General features: G+C 34.0%; 1 protein-coding gene and 1 long non-coding RNA gene across 2 annotated transcripts; one reads left to right on the top strand and one right to left on the bottom strand.

Moving 5' to 3' along the window:
• Positions 1–5,744: 5,744 nt before the first annotated feature.
• LOC124460271 lies at positions 5,745–21,121 on the bottom strand. Its single transcript, XR_006954195.1, has 2 exons — positions 20,806–21,121; positions 5,745–6,063 (listed from the first exon to the last, which is right to left on the bottom strand). It is a non-coding gene; the product is annotated as an uncharacterized LOC124460271 (long non-coding RNA).
• On the top strand, positions 19,576–20,392 carry LOC6643862. The gene has a single exon (XM_002066860.4). It carries the CDS (start codon positions 19,599–19,601, stop codon positions 20,256–20,258), a length of 660 nt encoding a protein of 219 aa, XP_002066896.1. The 5' UTR covers positions 19,576–19,598; the 3' UTR covers positions 20,259–20,392.
• Positions 21,122–21,127: the final 6 nt, after the last annotated feature.

The raw sequence follows: 21,127 nt of genomic DNA, 5'->3' as shown, positions 1-21,127 counted from the left end.
GTTAGCCATTCTCGAAACGGGGATGCATTCGTGTTTACACTAGGGTTATTACAATTATTATCTAGATCAGTGGTGTTATTACTAATGGTATTATGCTTAGGATATTTAGTAAACAGGGATGCACAGAAGGATTTGTAAACAAAAGCAATGGTACTCTTTAATGATGCGGAATTCTTTTCATACTTTCTTACATTTTCAATCAATGAGAACTTAAGACCTATTTTATTCAAGGCGTCTGTACCAAGAAGTAGTTGCGTCGGCATAATATTATCGGGAATAACTAAAAATTGAATTTCATAATATTTTTTGCAAAACAGAACTAAACATTTGACTGTTCCAAAAGTCAGAATAGAGCCACCGCTCAGTCCATGAAAAGAACTTTTAACTAATTTATCGCAATCTAAATGCGGCATCAACGCTCTACTGGCAAAACTTACTGGGCTTCCGGAATCTAATAGGGCAAAAATATTATTAACATCAGTGCATCCCCCTTTACAAGATATTCTTAAACTTACTAATTGAATAAATGACTTATCATCAATGGTGTCCGGGTCTTCACTAGAGCTCATGGCGGCGATCTGGGTTCGCATTGGACAATTCCGGTACTGATGGCCCACTTTGAAGCACCGATAGCAACTTCCTTTTGGTCTCTCCGGGCGTGGACAGTCAAACATTAAGTGACCAATCTGGCGGCAATTGAAACATCTCTTATCCTTTGCAGCAGGCGTAATGGCCTGCGCACGGTCTGAAGTCTGACGAGCCTGAGGAACGTAGTTTTTGGCTGGTGGCTGAACTGTTTGAAAACGCATCATCTTCTCTCGCAATTCGTTCAGAGAAGTACAATAATACAAAGGAGCTGACAATCCGGTTCGATCTTGTAGTCCGTCAACAATGTATTTGACCACATCGGTGTCTTCAAAATTGCCCTGCTGAGCAATATTTCGCATAATGATGAAATACTGCAAGAGTGACTCTCCTTTGCCAATTGAGCGCTTCCTCATCTGGTTAGCAATCTCGTAGTTTGTCATTTGTAGGCCAAATACCTTCACAAGGGCATCCTTCAGCTCGCTCCAGGTTGTAGTCTTTTCATATGTCATATATGCTTTAGCAGATCCATCCAGCAGTCGGTTGCCCAACGACCAACATTGGGCATCACTCAGTACATACACTCTTGCTGCTTTCTCCAGCTCACGAATCCATACGTGAATGGACAGATCACCATCACCAGAGAATTTAGGTACAGTAGTTTCGACATCTTTCAAGTTCATGCGGCAATTATATTCCGGTCCACTTAAGTTCTCCTCCAGCTCCATAACACGTGTTTTTAGCTCCGCCAGGTTTTTACGTGCTGTATACAATTCGATGCTACTAAGAATCGAAGACAATTCGTCGGTTTTGCTCGCTTGTGCGCTTTCACGAACATGCACGTTCGCGTCTGGTCCTACAGAGGTCTCACGAGACATCGTCGGCGACTGGTTAGCACCCACTTGATCCGGTGTACTTGGCTGCTCAATGTTTCCCACGCCGCGCTGCTCAATAAGAGGCTCCGGACCAACATCCACAAGTTGTCCGGCAAGCACATTTGCAGAAACTGCTGGGCTGACTGCCTGCTCTTCGGGTACATCACTCTCTCCAGACTGATTCTGTGCCATGACTGTTTTTACCAATGCTCGCAATTGGTAAATTGACGCTTCTTTGTCGCAAGGTACTTCCTTGGCCGCTAGCAACTCAACAGCATTGTTTGATTTGCTTGTTTAATTTAATGATCTCGGTGTATTTCATGAAAATACGTTCTTTAGGGCAAACCCCACACCTGATTTGTAAACTCTCTACTTTTTAAAGTAATTAATCCCTTGGGATTGTCTTTATATTTCCGGATTTTATTTATTTTCAAATTAAGTGCACATGCGGTCTTATTGACTATATTCAAGAGAGTGTGCCCGTACCCCGCCTTAGCGTATTATACCCTTTTAGTGTGCCCAAATTCGGTTATCGGGGAAATTCACTGAGACGAGGAGCGGGCTTATTTAAAATATTCCTAATGTTTACACTACTGTGAAATTGTTTGATTAGTTTCTTATAAAGGAAAGGCGCCAGAGGTTGGCAAACATCCCGTAGACAAACTAAGTACCAAACTAATAGGATTGGAACAATATTCCATATTTAGAATAATATGTAACTCTCACAGGGATAGATTAGCAAGGCAAATGAAAGGAATATAGAGAACTTCAGTTACACTGCGCGCCACTTGAATAGGATACCTCTAAAGTCGATTTTCTTTAGTTAATTTCTGCTAAGCCAAGACAACTATGAATATAATTTTTGTTTTCCCAAAAAGTTTATTTTATTATAGTTATTTGACGAAAATTTCAAAGTTATTCAAAACTTGTTAGTATACAAAAAACAGTGTTAACCATTAAGTAACAAAATGTTGAGTCTTAAATGTGCACCACTTGAATAGAACACTTTAACTTGAAATTGTTTAAGGATATTTCAATCCACTTCAAATAAAAATATTACTTGAAATAAAAGTTATTAGCATGTTTTTAAACAAAAACCAAATTTTTAAATTTCTGAGGATTAGAGCCAATGTATGTAAGTAGATGACCTTGGAATTTTTGCGAATGCAAACATAAAACGTAAACAACTTTATAACGGTTCTATTCCAAAGCTTGGAACGCACCAGAAAGAGCGACGAATGCTTGAAATAAGATAATATGAGAAAATACCGTTGTTTAACCATTTCGTTTTCGAGTTATGAGCATTTTGAAACGAGCATACAGGGTGTCTATTCAAGTGGCGCGCAGTGTATAAAGGATATAAGAATAGCAATAGCTGAGCTATCAAAAACAAATGAAAGCCTAGTAAGCCTCAGTAAAGTTCCACATACTGGCGAAGTTGAAATACTTTTATGGACCCACCATAAGACGTTAGCATACTAACTTCGTAAACGTTACCAATTATACAAATCAAATTAAAGACAAGCATAACCTTTTTTTCGATCAATCGTGATTAATAATCACGCATATTTAATTAATCATTGGATTCAATTATCAATTAATATTTAGATTTTGCCATTACTAACTCATCGTACACCGCTTTACATCAATTGAAGTAAAGAACTTACTAGAATGCACCTGTTGCAATGAAGTTAAGGTAAACAGTTGTCTCAGAGACTTCATTATGTGGCTAAAAGAACTCCTCGCTGTCGTCAAACATAATATCTTCTCCACTAGGTAACTACTTTGTAATACTGGCAGTACTACGAACAACAACTGCTCTATTTTGGACCACCATAAATGTATGCACCAGCTTAACCCAACATCACCCTTACGTAAAGTCGTTCTATACCTACATTTTATATTCACAGTTTTTGTGAAACACGAAAAATTTTGATGTTTTGGAGTAGAAAAAGTTGCCAAGTTACCTCAATTACAAATAGGATACGTTGATTTTGAATATCTCGAAACGTTTAACTCAATTATCTCTATCTCAATGGCTTTGAGAGTAATGTGAAATGAAATACTTATATCTATCAAACTGGAAGATTTTGATACTCAAACTTTGATTTTCATTGTATTGAATTGTAAAGAAAGTCTAGAAGTTTGAGAAACCTAAAAAGATTTTTAAAATACGGAACTACTTTTGTAGGAAGTATGTATATTTGGTTTGCTTTTGTACATTGCAAATATTGGCGTTTAGTTGATTCAGTTGAATAAATATCAAATATTTCTTTTTCCAATTGCGGACAAGAATATGCTAAATTTTTGCTATCGAACTTTGAGCAACAAAAAAAAAAAAATTGGTTTGGTAGTTTGCCATATTAGGCATGATCAATTGAAATGGAATTTTCAATTCAATGAAAGATAAATATAGATATATTTTTGCTTTAAATTTTTTAGCTTCAAGGCAAAGACAAGCGAAATACAGAAAATAATAAGATAAAATGATTATAAAAGAAAATATTTTGATAAACTTGAACTGGCTGACATTTCGGACCACCGCAAAGTGTGGCGAAATATCTTTTTGGTGTTGTTTTTTTTTTCATCAATGTGCAGCAGATGTTTTTATACCCTGTAGAGATATATGAGGCGACAAAAGGTATATTAACTATGAGGAAAGAATAGAAATCTCATCGAAGCACTTTTCCATATGAAGCAGAGATCCACAAATTGACTTTTTGACTTATGATTGATGCCTTTCTCTATTACAGGGTATTTCAGTGTTGGTTCCTGGCCTTTGTCCAAGAGATTTTTGTTAATTTTTTTTCTTTAGTTTATTAGTTTCATTTACAGAAGAACCCAAAATAGCCAGGTGATGCTCGGAGACCAAGATGAATAAAGTCAGTCAGTGGGTTATGGTTAGGTTGCCACATCTATTCATTCATTGGCAGTCGAATAAGTAGAAGAGGCCACACTTTGGCTAGAGGAGAAGGGGGGCAGGGCTAACAACAGAAGCACCAGCAGAAGTTAATTAAGCCACAGCCCCAGGCCAAAGTTAATTATGGCCTTTATAGTGTGTGTGTGTGTGTGTGTGTGTAATTTATCTTGGTTTATGCTTTGTGCTCACAATTCTTTTTGCTGTTTTCGGAGGAGATTCTGTCTTGTCAACACTTGGAGAGCGACCTTGCTCCAACTGGTGTATCCAAGACTCAATGTTTTGATATCTTGCATAACGCCACAAATAATGAGCCCAATTGTAATTAAAAAGTTTGATGTCAAATGCAAGATAAATGTCTCTATCATTCAAAGTGTGGGAAGATTGGGTAAGTTTGTGCCAATTTTGTTAGTCAACGTGAAGAAAGTGAAATTTTTAGCTAATGGATAATTACGAAAATAAAAAAGCAAACCACATACAATTTTATATACCTATGTACATATATGTACATCGCTACATATATCTTTAAATATGTTTGGGTACTTATACAAAAAATATCTAGCTAAGGTCTCGCCTACTTAATTTCATGGTAAGCGGCTTTCGGGTATGAATTTTGAAATTGCCTTCTCTGGGCTAAACCATTTGAAAACTGAAGTGCAGATCTAATTGCAGTCTTAGCGTTTCAATTCAATTGGTTGGCTTGGCTCTATGGCTCTATAGGTCTATGGGGGTCTGTCCATTTTTTTTTAATTTTGGATTCGACCTTTTGGCAAAGACTGCTACCAGAGGCACAGACACTTCAAGTTCAAGTTCAAGTCAGGCTCGAGTCATTAAAGTTAATCAATTTGGCGATGTTCACACTTAATGACTTTGCCTTTAGAAAACTGTGTAAAATGTGTATGTTTTTTTGTTTTATTTTTATTTGTTCAAGATGCAAACACCAAAGTCATATATATACATGCATAGCCGATATCGAACTGATTTTCAAGTTGTTGCCACTTTATTTTCTGTTTGTTTGTTTCGGTGGCTGTTTTTTTTTTCTTTGTATATCAAATGCAATTAAAATTAATTTAGCAAACGACCTCACACAGCATGTTAAATGTTTGTTTGTTTGTTTGTTTGTCGTAATTCAATATTTTATATTGCATATTTGAAGATGCGTCAAGTGAAGTGCGTGAGTTGCCAGCATCATCATCATCATCAGCATCATCATCATCATCATCATTATCACCATTATTTGATTAGAATCAGGAGCTAACAGCAGCTGAAGCTGACTTGCCTTCTATGTGTGAACTTGAACATCAAATGAAACATTGAAAAGTGAAATGAAAATTTAAAAATTCCAATAGTAACCCAAAATTCAAATGTTTCAAGAATTTTCATAAATTTTTATTGCAGATTAATATTTACATAAAGGAAAATGAAGTTTATTTTGCTACTCTTACTAGGAGTGTTTGAAATTAGTGAGATGTTTTTAACGTAGAGAAGGAGACGATGGTGTCGGCCCATAATGAATTCTTGATCAGCATGAAAAGCTGAGTCATATAGCCATGTCCGTCCGTCCGACTGTCCGTGCAAATCAACTTCACGCCTCCATTTGGAAATCTATTGGAATGAATCTTGATATTTAACCTATATATGTATAACCCGGGTAAGATAAAGTATGAAAGTCATCCGTATCGACCCCTATAAATATAATTTGGTAATGTACGAAAAATAGATAAATGAGTTGGAGTATCCCTATGAAATTTACTAATGTGATAGTTTTTAATGTAATACATAACACCCCCAAATTTGAAAAAGGTCAGCCTACTACAACACTCATACTCACACATACAGATCCGATCAATTGCGAAAATGGCGAAATAAAAAGGGACAGAGTGATACTTTAAAGGAAAGTGAGAAAATATTATGGCAAAGAACCGCAACCCGAAGTTAGCTTCTTTAATATTTTTGTTGACTATAATATTTACAATTCTCTTACTTTAGCTTCTAATTCCGTGAAGGTCATTGAAATGCAATAAAAATGCCAGAAAAATATCCAAAACTAAAGGCAAAATAATCAATAAATCGGCCATCAATGGAGTGGTGACCGGCGAGGGCACCATTTATTTGACCAAGGATATCCCACAGGCTTTTCGAACCTGACATGGGCACCAAAGCAGTAAGGATTGATACATGTCCTAGTTATTCAAATTTGCATTTTGTAAAAGGAGTTTTTTCATTCAAAATAAAGCTGTGACTATTTTTTCAATTACTTAGTCGCGACTTTAGCCTTAAGCAATTCCCATTCAGCCTGATAAACTCAAGAAAAGAAATCCAATATGATAAGGGCTTAAAATAATTAAGTTAATTCTCAAGATTTTGGTAAGGAACTGAAAATTTTTAAGACTTTAAAGAATTTATAAATAATTATAATACGTCTAATTCTTCTTTTGTAGTTGCCAATTTTGAATCATTGTCGAGTTATGCACTGCCGACGAAGGCTAAACATAATACATTTTTGAAAATAGTCTAAAAAGACTTTCAATGACAAATATTTAAAATCAACAATAATAATTTCCACCTCCATAATTAGGAAAAAATGTGTTTTATTCGGCGGAGGCTTGTAAGGGCGGAGGTCGCCATAGGATAATGTCGGCGCTAGAGTGCACGAGTGTTTGAAGAGTGAGCGAGAAGTCATATGCTATGATAAGGCATGTAAAATAATTTAATAGACATACATATGTAAATTTGATCTTCGAAATTTAAAATTTATGTTCACTTGGTGCATGGTATATCGAAGTCTGAGAGACGACTTACTTACTTAATTTTTCTTAATTTTGCCACCATTAGATAAATGGTGATCAGAGTTATTTGACCCAACCATCATGGAAAAAACTATCTTGAGATATCCAGTAAAGGATAATTTATAGTCATGTTGCTCCGTTATGCTAGCTGCGATGGCATTAGCCGATGCACCATACAGAGTGCCATTGCCACACAAAGAAACATCCAAAATGAGGGCCAAAACCAAAAGCTGCAGGGGCAAACCCAAAGATTCCATCGCCACCAAAGAGATGACCAACTGGAATGCTGTCCAAAATAAATGAGGCCAGAGCTAATGTCCAAAGTATCATGAAAATATCTATGGCCAGACGATGACGTTCATTCACCAAGAGGATTTCTTTATAAAGAATCATCCTAATGTTAGGTGGATATAATCTTGCATGGCTTTTTAAATGTTGAATTGTTTCTTGTTTGTGATTATATGCATTTAGTGTCATTTGTGTCCTCTGTCAATAGTGATGAAACAACACTTAGATACAAATTTAAAGGAGAATGCTTAATGCTACTGCAGTGAGAAAAGGGTGTAAAAGTGTAACTTTGGTGGAGTCCTTTACATATTTTACATTTTCAAGTGCCAACAAACTTATGGAAATATTTTCTTAATTTAGTCAACTGAACAACGATGATCCGGGTTCGAATCCCAGGCTAGTGTATGGATGCAGTTTTGGTCTAAGCCGAAGGCCTTAGTTGCCATTGCTTGTAAAATATAGATAGGTTGATAGTTTATAACTATATCATATACTTTAATAATAATAATAATAATTTCCTTTATTTTATTAATTGAAATATTGATAATTTGAAACAACTATCATAAATTTCCTAATTAAATTACTTACACGCCCATATTGGAAAATTCGACATAAATTGACCAACTTTTTAATTATCGTTGCAATGCAAACGATCGAAAGATTCAAAAAATAAATCAATTAATCAATATAATCAAGTCAGGCCTTCTGCTCGACCTCAAATAGGCCTAAAAAAGAGAAAAAGAAGGAAAAAAAGTTCAATCCAAAGCTATATAGTTATTAACTTATATATTATTATTATTATTTATTGATGGTTTTGCTTTTACACCTTTTGACGTGTACCATGATGAGCAAATTATGCCGGAAGCAAATTGAAAAAAAGAAACTAATTGATTTTATTGACACCGTTTTTGTATGCTTTGTTGGATAACTTACATAAATGTATCGGACGCAAAAAATAAACAAAAATTAGATATTTGCTCTGGGGATTCAAAATTTCATTGGCCGTGGGGCGCAAAAAAAAAAAAACCGAAGCAAAAATTATAAACAAAACGAGGGGCAAATTAAAATAAAATCAAAAACACAAGCAACAAATAATCAATAACGGTTGTTAAATGACTTAATGATTTTTTGTCAGTTTTTTTTGTAAAATTTTACAAATTGATGCAAAACAAAAGACTGAAGCAACGAACTTGTCGTAAAGCCAACATGTTGGTCGCATGCATTTCCAACTTCACTTACTGACACAGTTGCAAATGATCTTTTTTTCTTTCTTTATTTTTATAACCAATTCACCTGGCCATAACTCAATTAACAACAAGCTAGCAACTGGCCACAACTTGTGGCAAGTTTGGCCAAAGAGCAAAACTGCGTGAGGCGTCCGACAAACGAGAAACAAACAAACAGACATCTGGCGGGCATACATACAAATGTGGGTAACAACTAGTCATACTTGGTTTGAGCGGAGCCCCCATCGAACGGCAACCACTGTAAGTGGTTGTAGTTGTTGCTTTTGTTATTTGGGGACAAGCTATAAACTGGCAGATCCGATCGTCAGTGCGTTCAGTTGGTAAAAGTGAAGCGTTGCGTGCGGTTGTCTTTACACACGAAGTGCATAAAAGGCAAAACCCAAGAAAAACTTACAAAAAAACAATTCAATTGCAAATTGAATTATTTGTGTAAAAGAAACGAGTTCGTGTGTTTTTTGTTTTAAACTCAAGGTGAATATCCTGCAAGGATTAAAGACTTTTCTAACAACAGAACTTTCCCTTTACTTGTGCTGCCCATTTGAGCAAATGTGATCAATAATTATTTTATAGATTAGATCAGGTTATCTTTCTTGTAATCTAAAATTAATTTATCAATCTGTTTTATAGTGGCTTAGGACAATATTGAGGATCTATATAGAATTTATTAAAAATGTCAATAATGTAGGGTCTAAGCATTTTAATTTTGAAGCCTTTGATGAATTGTGAATAAAAAGTTTTGTAATGTATAATAGTAAATTTTTTAAAGAAAATTCTGAAAAAAAAAGAATATAGCTAACTATTTTCTTGTTGTCAACAGAGACACACACCTATAAGAAGCCAATATTAAACTTCAAATTAGAGTTACGGTCAAAACCAAATGCAGTAAATTATTATGTTATTTTTTATCACAAATAACATATTTATTAAAATAGCCATTAAGTGATACTAAACAAATTAGAATTTGTCTAAAAATATATTCTGATTTCCATAATGCTGTGGCATTAAAATTTTGTTTAATGGTAGAATTGGCCAATTCTTATTGAAGACATTTTCGAGTGCTTAAAGGATTTTGTGAAATTCATAGAATATTTTCTCATTTGAACTCAAACAATTTTATTTATAGCACTGTTATAACTTTTTTGTTTAAAAATATATAAGTTTTTTAATCGATAAATATAAATTTATTTAATTGAAAATAAAATAGTCAGCCATTGGGGTAAATAATGCCTTGGAATCAAATATTCAAAATTTTATTTACATATATATTTTTTTGTGAATTCTATTAAATAAGTAATAGTTGGTTTATTCTTTGAGAAATTGTATCCTAATTTTACAAATATGAATGCAATTTAAAAGATTCCCAAAAAAGATATACAAATAAATTCCTAAATGGATATTTACAGATAAAATAAAAAAAGATGTATGCAGTTAGTCAAATAAATATATGTTCTTTACTTGTTTGTGGTATTTGTTAAATATTCTTTTAGCTTAGAGTCTAAACAGAAGTTTAAGATACTAATTTATAGTCTAGTACCTACTTAATCGAAGGCCTGGAAATGTATGTATATGAACGGCTGTACTAGCTAATGTTTGGGTTGGTTGAGGCTTCCTTTGAGACGAGTTCGAATATTAACTGGCGTAAGGGAATAGAAAATACTATAGTTCCTAATTACCTATTTCATATTTTATTTTAGGTATATTTAGACAGATTTTAATTTCACGTTTGTAATAGCTCCTGAGATCACATTGAGAACTATTCAAACCACGAGTTTAGAGCTCTTTTCCTTTGTTGTAATTAATTTCTTAACCAGATGATAGTATTATATAATTATATGATTTGCTATCGTTTCATAGAACTCAATATTTGTCGATTTTCTTGCGTTTTATGTAAATTTTCTTAAGTAAAATAAATGTTGGATTAGGTAAAATGAATAAACAGTAAATTACAATAGCTTAGCGGTCTTTAGTCTAATAAAATACTTCATTAGATGGATGATTAATAATTATTTGATAAACGGAATACTTGTACATTTATGTTTTATATACTTTTGTTAATTTCCCTATGTCAAATCTGTTTATACCTACTATTGTATGAAAAACTATATCAAATTTCTTACGATATCTTAGTGAACATTGTACGTGATTTGTATTTTTGTCGAACTTTTAGCCCAGATATTTTTTATATCCAATTGAGATCAAATTTAAACTCGATTTATTGCAAATATTTGCTTCCTATTTATGCTATGGCATAACAATTCACATTTACTTTCGAACGACATCCTTAGATCATGCATCAACAATTAAAAAAGGTCTCTTTTAATTGTTTACCGAACTGGCAAAAAGAAAAAACCAAAACCCATAATGAGGATGACTTTGCGACTTGAAAAAGTTACAAAACTCTGATAAAAGGGCGAGAGAAAAAAAAAATTGGTGTGATCAAAACAGAATCACACATTATGCGTCTCAATGACTCTCAGACACGCCCACAACTTTCCCGCAAAAAGAAAAATTAAGGAAGAGGAAAAGGCAAAGAGTGACAGAAGACAAGAAGATGTTGCAATTTGGACATACTTTCCCACATACCAACAGCGGAACGAGAGAGAGACAGAGACAAAGAAAAATGATTTTCTTAGTGTCAATTGGCAGCAGCCTTGCAATTTTGTTTGAATGCTTGGTTACTGGCAGAGGAAAGGGGGGGACAAGGAGACAAGGCACTAGAGGCTCATATGGAGAATGGGGAATCGTGACTTGTGATTTCTTCATTGGAATTTCACGAATCGCATTCATCTTCAACTTGAGATCTCGTTTTTGTTGTTGTCAGTTGCATTAAAATTACCTACATATTAAATGTCTGCATTTTGCTACCAAACAACCAAAGACAACGACAACGACAACAACAACAAATGCAAAAATAATTATAAACAATTGTCAGTGAGTACTTAAGACTCATTTGTTTTGCTTTTGAGGTCAAATGTTTGCTTTATTTACTGGGTCTTATCTTTGCATTATGCTTAAATGGCTTAGTCATAAATGTTTTACGACCTCCAAAATTACAATTGCTCCGCTACCAACAGCACCCACATTCCACCACCCACCCACCCAACCTCCCTCACCATTATTACCACAGCATGACATTTTGGCATATGAAAATTTGCATGACTCTTTGGTAAATTAGATTTTTCCACCTATTTGCACGGTGCCTTCTAAACACTAAAATACATAAAAATCGCATATTGCGCAATCTTCTGCTTGAATGCATGTCATTTGCCTCTGTTTTGTATGGCCTTCTTGGTACCAGTGTGTGTGTGTGTGTGAGGTGTGTGGGGTATGTGGGTGTTTGGGTTGGTGGGTGGTGAGTTGTGCGTTTCATGTTTGCATGTCACTTGATGAAAGGCTCAAATATAGATAGACATATGTTGGCAAATCCATTGCGAATTACCAATTTTTAATAAGCCAAAATTTAGGGACATTGTAAGGTTTAGTTGCTGACAATTATAAATTTTAAAAACAGCATCTAACAGAAGATTAGCTGACTGTGTTTTAATCTCTAATGCTTTTTCCTAAGTATTTGTTAAGTCTTATTCTTTAACAAATCAATTTAATTCAAGAACTAAAGAATTTTGAACGTATGTTTAGAATAAGAAACACTATTTACTCGATATTATTCAGGACACTATCAAATATCATTTTGAAAGAATCAAACTTTTTTTTTAGAGATTCATTTAAATGTTAAGCCATACACGGAAAATCTAATTTTCATCATGTTTTGAGGTTGAAAAGACTAAATCTTAAACTTAATCAATTTAATCTTTATTTGTCTCTTTTAAACTACAAAATATACATTGAGGTATTAATCAAAGTCGTTCATTACTAACTAATGAATGCAGTTTTGTACACTAATTAAAAAAATAATGATGAAATTACTTTTTTATTTTCTTTCAAAAAAAAGTTCATTACGTTTTTAAACGCCAATGAAAAAGTGATAGTTAAACAACTGTGACAATAATAAAAACGAGAAAGAAAAAAAAATCATAAGAAACACAAACCCTTTCTTCTAGGTAATATTGAAATGGACTACTTATATAATAGCAGAATATAACTATTTTTACTTACCAAACTGATGCCTATTATGAAAAGAAAATCTTTAGAGTATATTCTCATACTTTTTTTTGCGCTGAGTGTATATTAACACCTCTCCCTTAGCCACTAAGCTTTTGGAAGATTTTTTTATCCCAAATCAGCTTGTTAAGTCTCTTTTGAGACCAAATGTTCAGTAAAAAATGTTTATTTTCATACTTGTTATATGCTTACTGATACTGATACTGTTCCATATGCTTAAAATCTGTTTTATATAAAGGACCATAACACAATATTACGATATTGCGGTACATGATTACAAATAAGGCACTAAAAGGATTTGAAACTGATTAAACTAAGGAATCAGATCGAATTTATCAAATAGAAGTCGAAGCTAGGGTACAATTTTCCTCCGACAATGGAATTAATTAGAACTAGAAGACAAGCTCATTACAGATTTTTTAATCAGAAAGTGTCGAAAAAGATTTGTATATTATCATGAAATTTCAAAAATGCTGAATACGTTATCGTCCTCCTTGATAACGTAAGATCCACAAAACGTCCTAAACTCCTTTCTAAAAGAACCCTTCAATCTTCCATTTTGCACTAATTTTTTTATGAATTGGTACATTAACTTAAGTGAAAGTAATTATAGATTATTCATAATAAGATGCGCTTAAATTGAACTATATAGTTACAATAGAAGACATTTCTCTTTCATTTCTTTTCAAAAACTATTAATTTCTTATGTATAAATTTTAAATTGAAAGATTGACTATTATGGTACAAAATTATCTATAATAACATACAAGAAACGTTTGATATTTTATAATTTTTCGTTATCCACTTAAACTCAACAAATGATTATAATCATTAATAATTATTGGTTATTTAATTAATAGATATAAATATTATATTCAACATAAAAGAGTTTATATCCATAACAACAAAGTCTTTTACCCTTTATTATTTTATAGGGCCTTTAATGCTTCTTTTGTTTTTAAAAATCCTTTATGCCAATAAGATAAATATTTCATTCGATTGGATGACAAAAGCTTTGCCTCAGTCGAAATAGAAATTACTTCATTGGTGTGTAAAATTCGTTATAAATATTGGCTAAAAGGCTCGTTAAGTTTTAAGTCTTTCCAAGAATTAAAAAAAATTGTTAAAAATAAAACTTTTACTTATGTAAAATCGCCAGGGAATGTCGAATACATTTTAGTATAAACGAGATTTGTGTATAAACGATTTATTAACGTCTTCTTCAACTGCAAGAAGCCAGAGATGAAAGTGAAGTGGTCAAAACAGCTGAGCAGTGACATCTCCCAGCTCTTTGCACAATTGTCAATATTTATTTATATGTGTGTGTGTGTGTGTGTGCAAAGGTATGTACATATAAATAAACATATATTTTTATGTCATGACCAAAAATCAAGATAAATCCATTTGAAAACATTTTCACTATCATTTTGCGACAGGTGGCGGCGGTAACTTGTTGATGTTCATTGTTATTGTTATTTTAGTTTTTTTGTTTTTTGTTTTTGGCTTATTGTTGTTGTTGTTGTTATTGTTGGTTGTTGAGAAAACAGGCCCCTTTCTGAAACCTGATGTCTGATTGCTGATGCCTGCTGGTGACCAGTAAAAGTAACGCACCTTGCCAAGCTCCTTTAGCCGTGTCTGTTGAAGAAAAAACTTGACTTCAGACTTTCTTCTTCTACAATGAAGACTCAAACACACACACACACACTTACGCACACTCTGTCCAGTTTGACTTTGTTTACCAGCTTCTGGAAAGAAAACCAACAACGGACCAGACCAACTCCAAGACCAGACCAGGCAATTAAAAAAACCTCAACTCAGGCATTGCATCCGCAATGCCAACTTTCTTAACAATTTCAACAGACTTTTTGTGTTGGGCTTTTTTTTTCCAGCATCCTGCTTTAGGTATGGTTAGGTTATTACAAAATAAATCGGACAATTATCAACGGTTTCTTATACATTTAAGAGGGTGGTTACTAGGCGGTGTGAGGGGAAAGTTCACACAATTTGAATTGAAAAATGTTAAATTTTCTTTTGCCTCTTGTGGTTGTTGCTGGCAAATCCGTCTTCTGTATAATTACTGTCATCATCAGCATTCACTACCACTACTAGTCAGACTCTACAGCGGGGCAGAGATGAGGCAAAACTCGTCTCGTGTTCTAAATACTTAGCTCCAGCAACAAAAGATGCCAACCAACTCAGACAGATTTCTCCACAGAGTCCCCATATCGATTGATTTCTCTAATTTCAAAATAAAGAATTTAAATGAAATCTGCTTATTAATATTTCTCACCAAATGCAAACTGGTTGCCTTTTAAAGAATTACTCAATGGGCAACACCTCCTTCCCCTTAGCCCCAGGATAAGCATTTTTACATAATATTTTGTGTTTCTTACAAAAAATTAGCAATCACCTAGAGTCGACACCTGTTCATTTTTAAAGTCTTTGATACGCTCGTAAAAAAAAAAAAAGATTCGCCAACAAATTATTTTGCGAAAAAGTTCAAATTGCCACTACTAAAACGAGTTGCTATTAACTGGCCAAGATTGCTGTAAAAATGCTGAATAAATCCAAGATTAATGGCCATATATGCCAGACTGATGTCTAGGTGGCTAAACGAGTGAGAGAGAGAGAGGTGAGGAGGATCACTTGAGATGCAACTGGCTTGGGCATTAATTATTTAACTATGGAATGTTGCACAGATGATGTGCCAAAAAAAAAATATATATTTATATAAAAAATGTCTTCAAGCCGCATTCACAAGTGTTTTTATTTTGACTGAAGGTTTTTTCCCCCTTTTTTGGCAATAAAAATAAATGAAATATTTGAAGAGCCTAAAAGTGCCTTTCTCCAGTGCCCCCATCAACATGCCCCATTAATTTATATTTACAAGTGCAGCTCCAAAACAAAAAAAAAAAAACAAAAAATGCCAAAAAAAGCAAACCAATATTGCATAACCCACAACAAAAAAAATGAGAGCTACTTAAGTGAGGTGAAGAGAGACCCGAGACAATTGGTTCGACAGTTCGACTCTTGGACAATTAGTTGAAGCAGCAAATGAGCCAATAGAAATTTAAATTACAACATTTTTACAGCAACAATGAGTCTAGTAATTGGTAATGACAAAAAAACAAAAAAACAAAACAAAAGACAAAAGCAACAAACTGAAACTGAAAACTCTCTTATCAGTCGGAAGAGTTTGTTATAGCTCAGGCTGGCATGTGGCTGGCATGACCATGGCACATCAACTACCAACTACCACCACAACAGGCACAATGTGGCCTAAACACACACACATGCCAACTTTCTCCATTAAAACCAAAATCGTCTCTTTGTTGGTATGCAAAGACACACTTTTTGACTTTAGTTGAGCTAGAAAACTAAAACTCTTGCGTACTCAATGTGTGATATACGAGCTTGTACATTTGTCTGTCTATCTGGCTGTTGGTCTCACTGTCGATCTGTCTATGTGTTTGTTTGTTTATCCAGTTTGTATGTATGTATATGGCTAGAGGCAAGTGCGTTAGTCACAGACTTCATAGTGGGATAGGTCAGTGTTGAACTGGCAAATTAACTTGCAAAAGCCGTTCCATTCAAGTAATAAAAGAAATTCTTAGTTGACTTCAAAACAAAACAAAAAGAAACTAAGAATTCTAGAAATATTTATACTTAAAGAGGTTGTGCAGCAAAAGTAGTAGTAGTAAGTAGTTGTAGGTAGTGACTTTTGCTAATTATTTTTAGCATTTAATGCTCTTATTTGTTCAATCTTCTCTTTACGTAGAGATTAAGATTATTGAGTTTCTTTCGGGCATAATAGTATCAAAAAGAAACTCTTAGTAAGCTAAATTGGAGTTACAATTTGGTATCGCATATTTAGAAATTTCTTTTATGCCTACAAAAACTTACAAATATGCAAAGATCAAAGATTTATTAAGAGTTTGACAAAGTTTTTTGAATTCTGTTTTTGAGATTTATTGATGTCCAGACTTTAGAAGATTTCTTTGGCCTTCCCGTTTAGTTCATTTTAACTCCATAGCGCTTCCGTATTTAATTCACTTTATTTTTAGAAATTCATAAGTTAAAATATTTAGAAAAATGTTAGTTCCTTTATGACTATGAAGAACAATTGTAAATATGTCACTATGGTAGTCCTTTTGTCAACTCTGTTTGGGCAATAGTTTGGAATCGAAACTTTATTTTATGCAATGGCAATGCCTCTCGAAAGTAAAAACAATGTGTTGCCAACATTTTCTTGACTTATTTAGTTGTAATTCTTAACTAGTTTTGGCTTTGGCTCATTGCCATTTTTAGCAAGGGCTGCTGATCATTTAACTTGGTGGTTCTTAAAAAAAGCTAAACAGACGACCTGGTTACAACTTTGGGATAGCTTTTAAATAACCTTTAAAAAGAATATATTTTTTTAAGCGTACTATATTAGAAGTTCATACTGTAATAAAAGCTGGTTGATTGTCCAATTTAAGGTATGCTTTTTTAGACTGCGAGCTGTTGCTTAAACAATTTCTTATGATGTTATATTAGCATTAATTTTATTATTTTTTGGATCTTATAAATATAGGAAGATGTAATATTTTATATTTTGATTATTATTAAATTTATATAACACTTTCGTTTGATTGAAAATTTCTTTAGCAGAAACTTATCGAACTTCTTTTTATGTTACAGAATAATATTACAAATTAGAATTTAGAGATTTAATGTAGAACATAGATGAAGAATATTAGCTGAGTATTGAACTTAAGTCATTTTGTATGGCAGATTTGTTACATTTTCAGGTAGTTTAAATCCAGACAGATAGAAATAGATTTCTGTTAACCCTAATTGGCAATTTTATTTAACCTACTGATTGTTAAATCATTAATTTATGTATTTCACTTTTACTTAACATGTCATACATAGGTTGCTTAAATATTATGAGGTGGGATCATAGCCTTTATAGCTTTGTATGCTAAATTAAAAATTATTCGTTATCCACAATCGTTTCCGTTATCCCCGACGAAACTACTTTTTAGTATTGCTTCATCAGGGGGAAACTCGACCTACGTCGGGGTTCGAACTCGAGAACAAATGCTAAATTAGTTAGTTTGTATTCGTAGTTGTTAAAATCAACAAGCTAATAGCAAGTGCTAGGCTTACTTTTTGAGTCAATGACATTTTACAACCATAGAACAACCATTCAGAAATAATTTGAATATACCATATTGTTTTATTATCTCACTGAAAAATGTGTAAGGAATTATTCGATTTTCGTCAATGGGAGATATAGCTTAAAATATTGGGAGGGAAAATCGGCCATTTAAAATGATAAATCGAGGATTTTGGAGGGAGAATGTAAATTTGTTTAGTTCAGACCTTAAATCGGATCCTGGGAGAAATCAACCTTATTTTTCCCGGATGATCCCTCCACTGGTGTTCATACAATAGTATCCAACGATTTGTCTTCTCTCCTCGACATTGTGTACCTGTTGTATCCTAAAATATTTGGAATTTTAATAAAAAGAGGAAGAATGATGAAGCAATTCAAAAAGGCTACAAATTCTACTTTATGTTAATATAAAAATTTTGCTTTAAACCAAAGTTTGAGAGAGAAACCCAAACTCAAAAGAAATCTTTAACCATTTTGAAATGTCATCAGAGTAATCTTCTTAAACATTTTTGAAATGTCAACAAAACATTTTTCAACATCTGATGGCAATAAAGTTTATATAGCTAAAAAATTTAATACGCTTATCATTTTTGAAACATTTAGATGAAAATGAGCCTTTTATAAATAGAAATAAAGTATTTTGTGTTTTATAAAGAGCTATTAATCTAAAAAAAATTATAATCCTATTAAACAAATATATAAATATATTGTTATATATAAAAATGTTATAATACTTATTTTTAAGAACAACGAAAATTCAATTACATTTGTAAACAAATGAAAATGCAGAAGACTTGATTTGGCTAATGGCCAAAATCATGAGATGGACACACCTCCAATGACAGATTTTTGTGTTCTTCTATTACATAGTCAAATTGGAATAATTTGTTTACATTTTCATTTTGATGGAGGTTACCTCGATGAGTTCAATGAGGCCTGACATTCTGATAGATTGACCTTTTATTTTGAATATGAACCTAAACTAAATTATAACCATTATTTACGGGGGGAGAGAGAGGAGAGGGAAGCCAATTAACCAGCACGCGCTTTCTGGCCCATTCAATTATCTGCTTAAAATCATTTGCCAATCCGGATCTAATTGTAAATTGAAAATTAAAATGAAACCCAGCTGCCATTCGGTCCATCAATGGACCATTAAAATTTGCATATATAAAACAATAAAGCCATTTGCATATTGTTGAAACTTTTGAGTTGTTTGACAGGCCCCAGATGTGGCAGGAGAATCACAATTCTCACGATTACGACATAGGAATGACCTCCCCCTCAATAAAAGAGACTGAGAGTACCAACTGAATAGATATATTCTCTGTGGATATAGCAAATTTGGTATGGAAAACTACTCAATTAGTCAACTGAAATGAATTCCATACACAAAAAGCCCGCTCAAAATTGATCAAAAAACCAAAAATTTCCAATCACTGATTTTGCATGAAAAAAAAACGCCGTGTCCAATGGAGCGGAAATGGAAATGTGAAAAAAAATAAAATAATGTAAATGTGAAAATGGAAATGGAAATGGGTGTGACATCTCCCGATTGGGTCAACTGATGGCTAATGTTCTCATTTTCGATCACTTGTTTCAGAGTTCCGCATCGAGATGTTTGTGCTGCGCACTCTGTTGCTGCTGGCAGTGAGCTTCACCGTGTCTCTGGCCCAGCGTCGTCTGGCCCTGCCCGATCCGAGGAGTTGTGCCAATCGTGTGCGCCATGCCTCCTACCGCGATGCTCGCGGAGTGTCCCATTCTTACTTCTTCAGCTGGGAGCATGCCCCGACACGTAGCCTGGAGGTCGACTGGTTGGATGCCCGTAACATTTGTCGCCGCCATTGCATGGACGCCGTTTCGCTGGAGACTCCGCAGGAGAATGATTTCGTTAAGCAACGCATTGCTCGCGGCAATGTGAGATACATCTGGACATCGGGACGTAAATGCAATTTCGCCGGCTGCGACAGACCCGATCTCCAGCCCCCCAATGAGAACGGCTGGTTCTGGTCCGGATCGGGTGGCAAAATTGGTCCCACCTCGCAACGCAATACCGGTGACTGGTCCTCGACCGGTGGCTACAATCAACCTCAGCCCGATAACCGTGAGGCAGCCCAGGGCAACGATGAGAGTTGCTTGTCCATTCTCAATAACTTCTACAACGACGGCATTAAATGGCACGACGTGGCCTGTCACCACATCAAGCCCTTCGTCTGCGAGGACTCCGACGAGCTGTTGAACTTTGTCCGTTCCCGGAATCCAAATGTGCGCTTGTAATAAATACCTAATAATTAAAACCCATCTTATCATAATATTTATGTAGCCCTAAACAAAACAAAAAAAAAAGAATAAGGAGAACAATCAATGCGGATGTGTCAATTCTGTTAACAACAAATTTTCGTGCTTTTGTTTTTTGCAACAAAAAATTAAACAAAATTGTTAAATAATTATAAACAAAACAAAAAAAAAACCATCAAATTGTTGAAATAAAAATTGAACCTAAAATTAAAGTCTACTTTCTCTAACTAGAAAAACTAAAGCTACTAAGCAGGATAGAATTCTACGCTGTTCCTAAAAAAAGGATAAAGATAAATTATACCATGAAATGGTAAAATTAAAGTCGCCAACATTACTATGTTGTACTGAACGGATACAACGAGGCGTTTCCGACCACATAAAGTGTGGTAAATCATTTGATTCGTTTTTGTCAAACGGAACACTAACCAAACCAACCTGAAACTCCCGTGGATCGATTTAAGTGCCTTAAAATGTTCTATAGACAGATTTCTTTCGTAAGAAGGTCCTAAAAAAGACAAATACATACCAAATGCTAGAATATCCAACCATGTATAACGCGCTATAGTAAATACACGATCGAGAATTTGGTCAATTCTATTCCATATGGCAGCCCGAAAATTCATTTTTTTTCGATAATTTTGTAGTTATCATATTCAATAAGACCGCTATAATGAGACCATCACTACAAATACTCTAAATGGTCACTCGACAACAAGTTATTAGGGCAAAAGTCATTTAAATCGGTTCGCGACAATTTTGAATTGAATTGAATTAAATTAAATACAACACTGAACGAACGAGTCGCCATGTCCATTTGTTCTTCCTTCTATCAGGTAGTAAACTTTTAT

Source organism: Drosophila willistoni (assembly GCF_018902025.1).
Source record: "Drosophila willistoni isolate 14030-0811.24 chromosome 2R unlocalized genomic scaffold, UCI_dwil_1.1 Seg167, whole genome shotgun sequence".
Lineage (NCBI taxonomy): Eukaryota > Metazoa > Arthropoda > Insecta > Diptera > Drosophilidae > Drosophila > Drosophila willistoni.
This window is presented reverse-complemented; position numbering and strand designations above follow the sequence as displayed.

What these genes read in the sequence shown, in the direction of transcription:
- LOC6643862 (XM_002066860.4), top strand. Translation starts at nt 19,599, where the DNA reads ATGTTTGTGCTGCGCACTCTGTTGCTGCTGGCAGTGAGCTTCACCGTG.